At 36.8% G+C, this 13,730-nt stretch overlaps 1 protein-coding gene across 2 annotated transcripts in view; it reads left to right on the top strand.

Annotated features, from left to right (window-relative positions):
- Positions 1-13,100, top strand: part of ATF7IP2 (activating transcription factor 7 interacting protein 2) — a 33,336-nt gene extending 20,236 nt beyond the window's left edge. For both annotated transcript variants that reach the window (XM_033101053.1, XM_033101055.1), the window contains 5 exons: positions 5,956-6,026; positions 7,347-7,408; positions 7,834-7,903; positions 11,223-11,308; positions 11,922-13,100. In XM_033101053.1, the coding sequence (XP_032956944.1) occupies positions 5,956-6,026; positions 7,347-7,408; positions 7,834-7,903; positions 11,223-11,308; positions 11,922-12,335 (703 nt within the window). In that variant the 3' untranslated portion in view covers positions 12,336-13,100. The remainder of the gene's footprint in view (positions 1-5,955; positions 6,027-7,346; positions 7,409-7,833; positions 7,904-11,222; positions 11,309-11,921) is intronic.
- Positions 13,101-13,730: the final 630 nt, after the last annotated feature.

The following is a 13,730-nucleotide window of genomic DNA, read 5'->3' on the forward strand; positions in this document are numbered from 1 at the left end:
TGTTGCTTAGCAGCAATAATTTGTTCATTATTGTTGCTATATAATGTCCAGGATATGAATACAATTTAGATCTGAACATTTGCTTTTGTTTATTGAACTTAGAATTAATGGCTATTGTCAGAATCTCTTATTGATAGATTTGATGTGGGAAAATATTATTGAACTAAATCTGTGTTTTAAAATGTACATGAAAAAAAGTTGATTTCACAAAATGAAAATGAATGTATAGGAAATGTCTTCTTCTGCCCTCTGCCTATTAACTGCTACAGGAATTTTGTTGTTGTTGTTGTTGTTGTAAATGACTAGAAAACCAGATTAAAAAAAGAAAATTGTGTTCAGACATTGTTCAACAGGGAGTACAAGACTGTAATCCCTGGGAAAAGGGAAACAAATGAAACCCTACCGTTGCCAGTTTACTAAATGGAGGCATTTCCCAGGTTGAAGAGCAGGGGCAGGAGAAGCCCAGTCTATTGGTCTTGCTGCCTTTAGATAAGAGATTGGTAAGTCTGAGTTGGCTAGAATTTGTAAGGCAGTACAATGAAGAGAGGAAATTGCATAAAGAGAGAGCTCTGAATCTTGGCTGAATATGCATCCATACATGCAAAGTACGAACTACAAGAGGCTGGAAAAGAAGAAGGCCAAACTTTTCATGGAGGTTGCACAGGGCTCAGAACAGTTTGCTTTCCTACTCGCTATAATGAAGAGACTTACAACATTATGGAGCAATAGGTAGAGTCCATAGATGGGTATAGCTAATGGGGCTAAATTAGTCCTAAAGACTGCAGTGGGCCTACCCCTAAAAACTAAAGGGATTCAAGGAATCAAACTAATCCTGAATAATTCAACTGCATACCAGAACAACACTCTTTGAAGGAATGAAACATCATCCAACAGTGTAAATTTTACAATGTCTGACATCTAATCAAAAATTACTAGGCACGCAAAGTAGCATAAAATATAACCCATAACAAGGAGAAAACTGAAATACTTAAAACACACATAAAAATAATATGTTGATGGACTTAGCAGACAACTACATAAAACAGTTATTATCGATATGCTCTTCATGTACAGCAATATAGTAGAAAATGTGAACATGGTGAGAGAAATGGAAGATGAAAGGAAAAACCAACCCAAATTGAACTTCCAGAGATGAAAAAGACAACAACTAAAGTGAAAAGTACATTGGATAAGGTTAACAACAGAACAGATGATTTTTTTTTAATCAGTGAAATAGCAACAGAAACTGTTCAAACAAAAGCATGAGGAGAAACAAGAGTAACAAAATGAACAAAGCATCAGTAACTTATGGAACGCCATCAAGCAGTCTAATATAATATATATTAATATCATTAGAGTATCACTAGGCAGGGGTTAAGGAGATCAGAAAACTATGCTGTCTAAATTTTTTTCCAGATTTGATGAAAATTCTAAAACCATAAATGTGAAAAAAAAGAAATAAAAAAACCTAAGCAGAAGAACCATAAAGGAAAACCACATAATCAGATTGCTGAAAGTCAGTGTTGACAAGAAAATCTTAAAAGCAGCCAGAGAGAAAAAAGACACATTACTTAGAAAGGAACAAAAATTAAGATCAGGAGACTTCTTGCTGTAAGCTAAAGTATTGAAATGGAGAGACATCTCTAAAACATTGAAAGAAAAACTGTCCATTCAAATTTCTACTCTCAGTGAAAATACACTTCAGATGAGGGGAAAAAAGGCTTTTTTCACACTAAAAAAAGAAAAAGAATACATCAGCAGCAGACCAGCAGTACAAAAAATGTTAAAGGAAATTCTTCAGGCAGAAGAAAATACCAGATGGAAATTTAGATCTATGCAAAGGTACAGTAAAGAAGAATCCTGGTAATTGTGAATATATGGATAAATATAAAAATTTTTCTGTTTCTCTATAAGATATATATGTGTATGTTTATCATACTACCTCTGTACTGTGTGTACGAGATATACATATATATGTATAAATAATATATATCATACTATTTTTCTATAGTGTTTCTATGCACAGGCAACAAGCAGTTGGAATTTGAAATTTAAAATAAATATAATTTACATTAATATCAAAGAACAGTATACATAGGGATAAAATATAGGCCAAAATATCTATGAGACCTAACTTCAAAACTGCACAGTAGGCTTCAGATTTCTGGTACAGCATGTAAGTAGTCATTATTCCATTCCAACAAGTGAAAAGCTGAACAAACTGAAAATATCATCTCTTCTTAGATCCATCAGAGAAGTAGGGTCACAGATCAAACCACTGCTTCCAAAATTGGAGAAACTGAGAATCACAACATACTTGGATTGACACAGAAACTCACAAGCAGAAACCATAGGAACTAGTGCAGAGGTAGGAAAATCTGAAACTCTGGGGGTGGGAGAAGGCGTTTAGTGGTGTGAGTTTTACCTCCAGAAGCTCTACCAGGTCCTCACAGTGAATATTACAGAAAAATCCCTTCATGCTTCCAGCAGGCGGAAGGTAAAAGGAGCCTTCTGAAATACACCAGAGCTCTCTCTTTCTTAATGACGCCTGCCCTAAGAAGAAACTATTTTCCGAGTTTCACCTACCTGGGGGAAAGGAAGTACCCGATTCCTTTCTAGCCTTCCTGTCTCACCTAAGGTGGTGGGGGCACGGAGAAGCACTAGTGAAGTTCACATTCCAGGGCCACAAGCTCATGAAAAGCTGAGGCCTGACCACAGGACTTCCCCTACCCCCACACCTTACCACTCTACATTACCGAAGGACGTTTACTACAGTTCCTTTTACTCAGTACATGTCCGCCTTTCAACAAAAAACTTACAAGACATACTAAAAGGCAAAAAAACACAAAAAGACTGCACAAGCATCAGAATGAGAGTCAGATATGGCAGGAATTGTCAGACCAGGAGTTTGGAAAAACTATGATTAGTATGCTAAGGACTTTAATGGAAAATGTAGAGAAAATGCAAGAACAGGTAGATAATGTAAGCAGAGATGGAAATTCTAAAGAAAAAGTAATGTTTGATATCAAAAATACTAACAGAATTGAAGAATGTCTTTGATGACCTCATTAAAATAGAAACAGAATCACTGACCTTGAGAATATGACAACAGAAGCTTCCAACATGAAAAAACAAAAACTAAAAAACAACCAAAAAAACCCCCAGAATATCCAAGAACTTGGGACAACTACAAAGGAAGTGACATACTCATAATGGGAATACCAGAGGTAGGGGAGAAAGGAACACAAGCAATATTTGAAGCAATAATGACTAAGAATTTCTCCCAAATTAATGTGTGATACCAAGCTACAGATCTAGGAAGCTTAAAGAACACCAAGCAGGATAAATACAAAAAACAAAAAAACCTACACCTAGACATACAATATTTAAACTTCAGAAAATCAAAGATAAAATCTTGAAAGAAGCCAGAGGGAAAAATACCTTACCTCTAGAAGAGGAAAGATAAGAATTACATCTGACTTCTCCTTAGAAACTATGCAGACAAGAATAGAGTGAAGTAAAATATTTTAAGTGCTGTGAGAACAAAACCACCAACCTCAAATTCTGTACTGTGTGAAATTATCCTTCAAAAGTGAAGGAGAAATAAAGACTTCCTCAGACAAACAATTTAGGATATTTGTTGCCAGTAGACCTGCCTTGCAAGAAAGGTTGAAAATTCTTCAAAGAACTTTTATCATATAAAAAATTATTTTATCATATAAAAAATACATCAAAGGAAAATGATGTGTTAGAAAACCAGATCTACATAAAGAAAAGATCATCAGGGAAGGAATGAGCGAAGGTAAATTAGAAACTGATTTTTCTTATTCTTCATTGATTTAACAGACAAGAGTTCAAAATAATAGCAACAGTGTGTTTGAGTGTGTGTGTGTGTGTGTATGTGTGTACACGTGTGTGTGTACTTGTGTATAAGTGAAATGAATGACAGCAATGATTCAAGGAACAGGAATGAGGAATTAGGAATATTTTGTTATTACGTGAAAGTGAACTTGAATTGTAAATGTGTTTGCAAACTATAGGGCAACCCTTAAAAAAAGAAGTGTAATTGGTATGCTAAGAAAAGAGAGAAAATGGAATTCTATAAAATGGCTGTTTTATTCCTAATTGCCAAAACTTGGAAGCAACCAAGATGTCCTTCAGCAGGTGAATGATAAACAAACTGTGGTACATTCAGATAATGAAATATTAACATTGCTAAAAAAGAAATGAGCTATCAAGCTATGAAAAGACATGGAGGAAACTTAAATGCGTATTATTAAGTGAAAAGCCAATGTGAGAAGGCTACATACTGTATGATTCCAACTATATGACATTCTGAAAAATACAAAACTATGTAGACAAAAAGATGAAATGTTGCCAGGGGTTACTGGAGAGGGATGAATCGGCAGAGCACAGGGGATTTTTAGGGCAGAGAAACTAGTCTGTATGATACGACAATAGTGGATACATAGCATTATTCATTTGTCAAAACTCACAGAACGTACAACAGTAAGAGCGAACCCTATTGTGAACTATGGACTTTGGCTGATGATGATGTGTCAGTGTAGGTTCATCCGTTGTAACAAGTGTACCACTTTGGTACAGGATTTTGATAGTAGGGGAGTTGGGGGACTGAGGAGCGGAGTATATGGGAACCCTCTGTACTTTCCACTCAATTTTGCTATAAACCTAAAACTGCTCTATAAAAAAGTGTATTAATTAATTTTTTAAAGTACAGAATATTGCTGAAAGAATTTAAAGGAGACCTAAATATGTGGTGAGATATACCATATTCAATAATCATAAAATTCATTATTAATGTCACTTCACCCAAATTGTTCTGTACATTTAATGCAATCTCAATCAAAATCCTGGCAGCATGTTTTGTAGAAAGTAACAAGCTGATTGAAATCTTATGTGAAGTGCAAAAGACCTAGAAGAGGAAAACAACGTTATAAAAGAAAAAAATTGGAGCCATAAACTACCTGAGTTCAAGATTTATTATAAAGCTATAAAGTAATTAACACAATGGTGTTGGCATAAGGACAGACATACAAATCAATGGATCGGTTAGAGAGTATACATATAGTTCATGGGTTTTCAACTAAGATGCCAAGGTAATTTAAGGGTGAAAAGAGTATCTTTTCAACAAATGTTGCTGGAATAACCAGAAGGGGAAAGTGGACCTCAAACTTACTTATTAACACCATATGTAAAAATAGCTTGAAATGGATTATAGACCTAAATACAGAAGCTAAAATTAAAAACATCTATAAGAAAATGCTATAACCCTGTGTATAGAAAAGTCATCTAGTAATTTTATTGGCTTGATGAAATTTGTGTCAAGATTTTCTTTAACGTTCTGATGTAAATGTCAAACTCCTAAAAGTAGTATCAGGGTCAAATGGGAGAAGACAGTCTTCTGACTCGGGATATTCTGTGACCATAATCAGTATCATTGACAATCAACGCCTCAGTTTAGTAACTGTGGCAGATATTGCCACTGTGATGATATAACGTAGTCGCAGAATTTTTTAATAGCTTTATTTGTTATAGTCCTGTATCTATAAGAGTCCGAGTGTCTTAATGGATTCCTTTCAGTTACACGTTTCATTTTCTTGAAGGCAAGTATATGTGCTAGAGTGACTTTTTATATTTTGTACATTTATGTATATTGTATACTTATAGATTGTATATTTGATCATCGTAAGTGGATCGCTACTGAGTTTTAAGGGTCCATTATTATTGCATATCCATGAACTTTTGATCAGGTAATTAATTGGTAATGCATGGGGTTTCTTGGGTATCTGGTTTTGTTTCCATTCCCCTGCCCCCCAATTATTAGATTAAAACGTGTCAGTTATGAAATGTTAAGTTAAAATTCTAACCATTGATTGTATGTTTAAGCCTAATAATGCATGTTCAGTTTATTTTTTTATTTTTTTATCATTTTAGTAACGATGATGTTATGTTCATTTCTGTGGAAAGCCCTAGTTTGACAACAGCAGTCACATCAAATCTAACAGGTATCTTAAGTCGATTAAAATATGATCTATCAAATTACAAAGCTTAAAATCAGTATTTGTTTAGAGATTTGAATGTTATGTTTTAATAAAATTCTCTCAAAAATGTTTTAATTTATATTTGATTAATATTACGTGAATAAATGATCTTCTAATATCATTGAGCTTTTTTTTAACCTTGTGTTTATCAATTTATGGCCCTTTTTTTCTTTACTGTTTGTTTAAGACTTTGTAAGTTATAAAACTACTTACCTTTCATATACATTATTTTTACTTGTTTGGTCTGGCCTGTGTTGATGGTATGTTTTTTGTTTTATCTATTAAGTGTACAGTATACTTAAGAGTTAAAGTTTGGGCATTCTTTAGTATCTTTGATTTCTAAGTTTTGGTGTTTTTATAATATAGTAGTACCTCGGTTTTCGAACGTCTCCGTTGACTAACATTTCAGTTTACGAATGCCATAAATTTTATTGATCTATGGTATCATTAGATAGTAAAATTCATGCTAAATTTATAATTTTAGGGGTTGATTTTAAAAGTCTGGAACGGATTAATCCATTTTGCATTACTTTCTATGGGGAAACCGTGCCTCGGTTTTCAAACATTTCAGAACTCGAACGGTCTTTCGGAATGAATTTTATTCGAAAACCGAGGTACCACTGTACTTTTCTTGCTCTTTAGAGTTTCTGTCTTATCATACTTATGTAAAAAAATCTTTAACCTTAAATTTATAATAACTTTCCTCTCAAAATAGCTATCTTGTTGGCCCATAATTTCTCATTCAAAATTCTCCATTTCCTTTTCATTTTTTACTATATATTAGAGTATTTGCATCTTAATTTCAGAAAGCTTTGTGTCCACTTATACAGCTACTTAATTATTAGCACCTCTGGCTAGGGGTTACATTGTGAATCAAAGAATTGAAGGGATATTAAGCATTTATCTGAGGCTTTCTGCTGGTTTTACGAAGAATGCTCCCCAGCCATCTCAGATAGCCTACTCCAAAGATACTGTGAATAAAAAATGTGTACACTTCAAGTTTATGTCCTCAAATGCTATTAGTTTACAGATAGATTTTCAAAAAAGCATTACTAGTATAGTTGTAAAGTTACAGAAGGACAAAATCTTTCAAACTACATTTAACTTGCTCATCAGCCTTCAGAATAGGTAAAGTCAATTGAGTTAATTTTTTATTGTATAATAAATTGGTTAATTAGCATTCCTGTTATTACTGTGTTTCAGCATTATATATTACAAAGTCCATAAATATTTAATAGTTTAATAAACTTGTCAAATATTCATATTTTAATAATTTTCTTTCAGATACTGGAAAAATGACATCAGGAAATTCTAGCAATTCACCTGATGCTGAAACTGAATTTATGGTAGATAATATTGTCTTTGAATGTTTATTTGAATATGTTATCTAGGAACTTGAGTGTTGGCTACATGTTGGATGACTGAGCTTTGTTATTCATTCTTTGGGAGATTCTTTCTCTGAGAAATTAATGTCTGACTAGTTAGCATAACCAGGTTCCAGTCTAGCTTAAACATTAACAAGCAAACAGCTCCTGACAGACATATTTTACAGACATACTGACGAAATTTACTTGCTTAGACTCTGCTTAATCATATTCTCAGACACTATACAGTATTTCTTGAGTTTCTCTTTCATAGTTGAGTTAGATTAACCATGAAGACCCAGAGAATGTTCAATGTCTAGCTTCTATATAGTAATTTTAAATGTGCTTTATTTTTTAAAAACATTTTCTGCTACGGAGGCAAAATATTTTTTAACATAACTTTTCAGACTATAAAGAAGAAGAAACTTGATTCAGTGATTGATCTGACAAAAGAAGGCTTATCAAACTGCAACACAGGTAAAGGATTTGTCTTTCTTTTTTAAAAAGGAGGGAAGGGTGACAACTCAAAACATACTTGACCTGTTTATGCAGTTTGTTTTAGTGTGTATGTGTTTATAACTCCATGCAGTTTTATCACATGTAGATTCGTGGAACTGCCGCCACAATCAAATGACACAGCTGTCTTATCACTCCAAGGCTCCCTCGTGCTTCCCCCTGTACAGCCACACCTGTCTCCTGCCCCCAGTCCCTAAGCCCTGGCAACCAGTCATCTGTTCCTACCTCTGTAATGATGCTATTCCAGGGATCGTATATGAATGTGAAGATACACTGTGTATCTTTCTGAGATTGGCTCCCATCACTTAGCCTCATTCCCGTGGGGGTCATCTAAGTTGTATATATCAGTAGTAGTCCTTTTTATGGCTGAGTAGTATTCCATGGGATGAATGCAAAACAGTTTATCCATGCACTCGGTGAAAGACACCTGGGTTGTTTGGGGCTGTTCCGAATCTCTTTTCCACCGGTAGCACACACGTTTTCTTCCTTAACCACAACAATAGCAGTTGTGAGAGGATGCTAGGACATGTAAACAATCCAGCAAGATGCACTGGAGCAAAAAAGGAGAGACTTTATTCAACTAATAGTTTGCAAACCAGGAATACGCAGCCCCTGGCAGAAACTGAAAGCGTGCTCCAGCAAGATAAAGGAGAGACTGTTTTTTATGGACAACTTCCCACCCATAGTTGCCATGTTAGTCTGTTTCATGTAAATGAGGTTTCCTAATTGTACTGGATCGGTCGGTATAAATACCAATAAGGGTACATTTTGTGCAGTTCTTATGGGTCAGGGCAGGTCACAGTCTATTGGTTGGGTGAGAGATAACATGGCTTTGACAGAATAAAAGGACTTCTCTGTAGTGGTTGACTCCGGTGGCATAAACACGCACGCCAGGCGTAGTGTGAGAAACCGAGAGTTCACTCTGTGGTTCTTCCCTGCACACAGAGTACATAAGAGGCCCTGTCAGTAAGTGGTCACTAGACACTGATTTTGAACTTAGGCCCAGTTAACCGTCGGGAGTCCAAAACCATCTCAATAGATGAATTTTTCTTGGGGTTCACAGGCATAACATGAAAATGTAGAGGGAGAGTGAGAGCAGTGCCTTCCTCAGATTTACACAAAAAAAGGAAAAGACAGTCCCCTGGGGCTGGTAATCAGGCATAATGTTTCATCTCTTAATAACTGCAATTGAATGTTTATGGTACTTTTTTGATGAAACGTTTGAATTCCACTAATTAGCATTAGTAAATTATGTAATATTTAAAAATGGAGATTAGGGTAGGAAGTAAGTAATCCAGTTCCTTTTCCCCTTTCAACTGTGGATCCAACAAGGGTAGGAACCATTGGGATCTCCAGATACCTCATGATGGAATTTAAAAGCCCTTGAATTTCCAGTTTCAAGATGAAGATTAAAAATATAAATTTGAAAAATGAATTGGAGTCCATAATGAAGTAATGTTACTTTTTAATGATTAGGATTACTAAACTGTTTCTAAACTACATAATACAGGATTTGAGATACGGTAAAATAAAAAGAACACATTCATTCAGTGCTTTAACAAAATAAATAAGTTATGCCCCTAACTTAGGGGCTTCAGTTTGAAATCTAGCAATCGGAAAGATAGATCAGCTAATCCGTGATGCTGACTCATGGTAATAGGAGTCAGGCTCGTAGAATGTCCAGTCCTGGATGAGAGTCAGGTCAAACTTGGACCATTTCCCATATTCTCAGACTGGATGAATTAGCTTATCGCCAGCTCACCCCGTTTCCCAAGCCAGCGTGGAAGAGTCACTTGACTCTCAGATCTGCCTCTTCTGATCTGAAAACTGACTATGTGGTCAGTTTTCAAGCCCATCACCAGTTCTGTGTCCTAGAAAGCTAACAGATCTGGTTCATGTTTTTCCATATTTCAGAATTTCATCACCTTTAACCTTGTCTATTGCCATAGCTTAGTAATTAATTTCTGCCCTAACTTACTGCTTTTAATGAATGTTCCAAGCTACCACTAAAATATTATTTCTTAGATACAAATCTGGTTATGTTTTTGTCTTTAGGATAAAATCTAAACTCTTTAACAAGATATACAAATCCTTAATGACCTGGACCCTGCAAATTTTTCTAGCTTTATCTTCTACAAACTGTTGAAAGAAAAAATGTTAGTTATGGAAAGTCGTGTTTGTTAGAATCTTTTTGTATGAAACTGTTCACTTGAAAATTTACAGGCTATTTGTATCAGCTCTTGTGTGATGAATAATCTACAGATTATGCTTTCACAAATCTAGTTCTAATTAATTAAACCAGGTAAAAAGGGCTGTACATCCTCTTACAAGTAAAAATCATAAAGTCATCACCTCTTCTAAAAAGGTTTTTTAACACCAGTAAATAAAGTGACCAATCAATTAACTTTGAAACACAATGCAGACTCTTAATTATCCTTTTGTCCATCAAAAGAAAAATACAAATAACAATTTTCATTTGGGGAGATTCACAAAGTATATTAAACAGTTAAATCACTACATGCACAATGAATCTAAAATGCTTTTTACTGCTTATTAGATATGTTCCAGTTTCTGTGATTTTTAGAAGTTAGCATTCTACTCAGCTCTCCTACCTTCCACCATGAAGCCCCTTTTCTTACCATCCCCACATATTCTCTTCCCAGTTATTTTCCAACCACTCTCAAATCTACTAAACCTCTCTTTCCCTCACACCCACCTTTTCCCTATTTTCCCCCTTTTCTTTCTTCTTTCTCCATCTCTCTTCCATTCTCCCTTCTGTCTCTCCTCCCTCCCTTTCCTTTTTGCAGTCCACAATTCCTGTCTAATTCCCTAGGCTAACAGAGACCTAAACAGTAGAGGTTTCCTAACCCCAGCCTGTAGGATTTTTAGCTTGAATTCCCAGAACTGTGGTCTCACATACTCGTGTGGGATTGTAAATAGCTCTGTGTTTGTGGTCATCCTTGTTGACCTGCCGGAGCAGAATCTATCCCTTCGGCCACTGAGCAGGACTCCCCTCCCCTGTGTAACTTTTCCTAGTTCCCAGTTTCATGATGACTTAACTACCTTAAGTGGGGAATTTTGTCACATTAAAGGAAAATGCTCTATATTTGGTAACTTTGGATCTTAAACTTTTATCAAAAATTTATTTTGCTATTTCACAGTTTTGTAATTTTAGTTCACATTTAATCACCACCCAAGACATAAAGTATTCTTGCCTTAAAGGCTAAGGGATTGATTATTGCACATCAGTTTAACTTTTTAAACCTTGTGTTGTTCACAGAAAGTCCAGTATCCACCCTGGAGTCTCCTATGAAAGCTGTTTCAGTCTCAAAAGAAACAACCCCAGTGGCACAAACTGCAGCCCAGGTACTGATACGAAATGCGTGGGGACAGTCATTCCAACTGAATGGAAACAGAAGTACCCAGTTTGCTCATGAAGAAATATTTGGGTCATATTTCAGTTTAGAAAACACTTTAATGTGCTTTTTAAAACGTGCTATTGTGAGTCTACTTGTGCGATTAAAATAACATAATTGATTTTTCCAGAAGATACAGAAATTAAAACAAATACCATTTTTTCTCCACAAATTGGAAAAGATTTTTGTTTTAAGAGTAATAGCCACTGTTGATGACGATGGAGGGAAACGGGTGTTCTCGTACCCTCACACTTTGCATGTAAGTTAGCACAATGTTTAGGAATACAATTTGGAAATGAGATGGACTGTTATCCAAAATGTCTGGGACCTAACCCATTCTGGAATAGGATATTCCAGTCTGTAGAAGTCTTTACTCCAAAAGACGTTAAGCTGGAAAAGACCGGATCCAGCCTCACATATTCTTGAAGTATCCTTTGTTCTTGGGGTTTTGTTACATGGATTGAGGAATGCGAACTAATCATCTTATAGAACTTCAGGTGACCACTGTCAAGTAATTGGCACCTAGCAGTTCATCTCACTAACTTTCTATCAATGTGTTTCAGGTTCCTGAGTCCTTTGAGCACCTGCCCCCTCTCCCTGAACCACCAGCACCACTCCCCGAGCTGGTGGACAAGACGCGAGACACACTCCCTCCCCAGAAGCCCGAGCTCAAAGTAAAGCGGGTGCTGAGACCGCGAGGCATTGCCCTAACCTGGAACATAGCCAAAATCAACCCAAGGTGCGCGCCTGTGGAAAGCTACCACCTCTTCCTGTGCCACGAGAACGCTAATAACAAGCTGGTTTGGAAGAAAATTGGAGAAATTAAAGCTTTACCACTCCCAATGGCCTGTACTTTATCTCAGTTTTTAACTTCCAACAAATATTATTTTACTGTCCAATCAAAAGACATTTTCGGGCGATACGGACCATTTTGTGATATAAAATCTATCCCAGGGTTTTCTGACACCCCTACCTAAAAGAAAGTCTTCATTAACTATATGTTGTACTACATTTTGCTTTGTTTTTCATATTTAAGTTGTCTTGTTTACAGTGTTCCTCTGACATTTGCCGTCGTAAAGATCCAGTTAAGATTGTGAGCCCTTTGTACAGGGACAGCCCTCTTCCTGGACTTGTGGTGGCCTCTAGTCTCATGAATCTCTGATTTGCATTCGATACGTACTTCTAATGGATATGTTCCAGAACAGAAACTGTCACGGACCCATGTCTCTGAGATGTGCTGCATACAATCCCTTTAGTGACGGTAGAGCTGCTGCTGCTATCGGAAGCCCTGGGATTCAAGCAGCCACCGTTTCTTCTGTTGACAATCAGTGTTTGGTGACCCGCTTGTGGTCAGTGTAGGTACAGGAAAAACCAGCACTTTTCTTGGGCCAGGGGGTCCCTAGGGTGCATCTGCACCAAGGTGTTATGAAAGTAAATGTCTTCCCGTTCTGTTCAAATTCTAAGGGCTACTTGTGCCCGTACCTCCTGTTGTTGTGTCAATCATTTGGGGAAGTAATCTGGAGGTTTTCCCTCAATCTGTTTGTATACACGTATAATAAAATGAGTTAAGCATTGTGTGTTGTGTATACAAAACATACACCATCTGTTATAAAAGCATCCAACCCCCTATTTCAGTTGAGGAAGATGGAATCGCCTGCCTTAGATTGAAGGCTTTAGTTTGCCGACTTCCTCACGCGCCCCTTTGCTCACTTCCTGGTCGCCATCACTACTTGCAGAAAGAACCTGACACTAAAGGGCTCCACGGAGGTGTCAGGCTCTGTCGGAGGGAGCCTGACGTGACGCTGTGGCTGGTACAAGCACCTCAACGAGTGAACAGACTTGACAGGTGTAAGTCGAGGCCCAATGGGACAAACTGGGGGGGGGACGCTGAGAAAAAAATTACGATTTCTGTGCAAAGCAGTCTGTTTGAGAGACGCATTCTCTCCTGGGACACAGTGAAAGTTCAGGCCTCAGAGGCACTGAGATTTTTCAAAAGGAACAAGGAATGGTTTTCCTTGGCACTTTGTGGATGCTTTCACATCTTCAGTCATAAATAAAGCTGTTATTTTTCAGCCTCCTGTGTCTTTCTAAAACATCATGAGGGAAAGAGCCAGATTTGGAACTGAGTTTCATGAGAGGAGCTGCCCTCAGAGGTCCTATTTTGGGCTCAGAGGAATGGAGGCCATCCTGCGGCCAGGACAGGACTTCACTTGGGGAGGACTACCTTGGGTTGACATAGACCAGATGTTCACTTGCTTAAGCGAAGCCCAAAGATCAGAAGCAAGATTTTGGTGTGCATCACCAAAGTGCAACTACATCCCCAGCCAGCAAATCTGCAGTGTCGATCGGCACACAAGTCTTCGTCAAAAGAG

Source organism: Rhinolophus ferrumequinum, assembly GCF_004115265.2.
Source record: "Rhinolophus ferrumequinum isolate MPI-CBG mRhiFer1 chromosome 15 unlocalized genomic scaffold, mRhiFer1_v1.p scaffold_54_arrow_ctg1_1, whole genome shotgun sequence".
Classification (NCBI taxonomy): Eukaryota; Metazoa; Chordata; class Mammalia; order Chiroptera; family Rhinolophidae; genus Rhinolophus; species Rhinolophus ferrumequinum.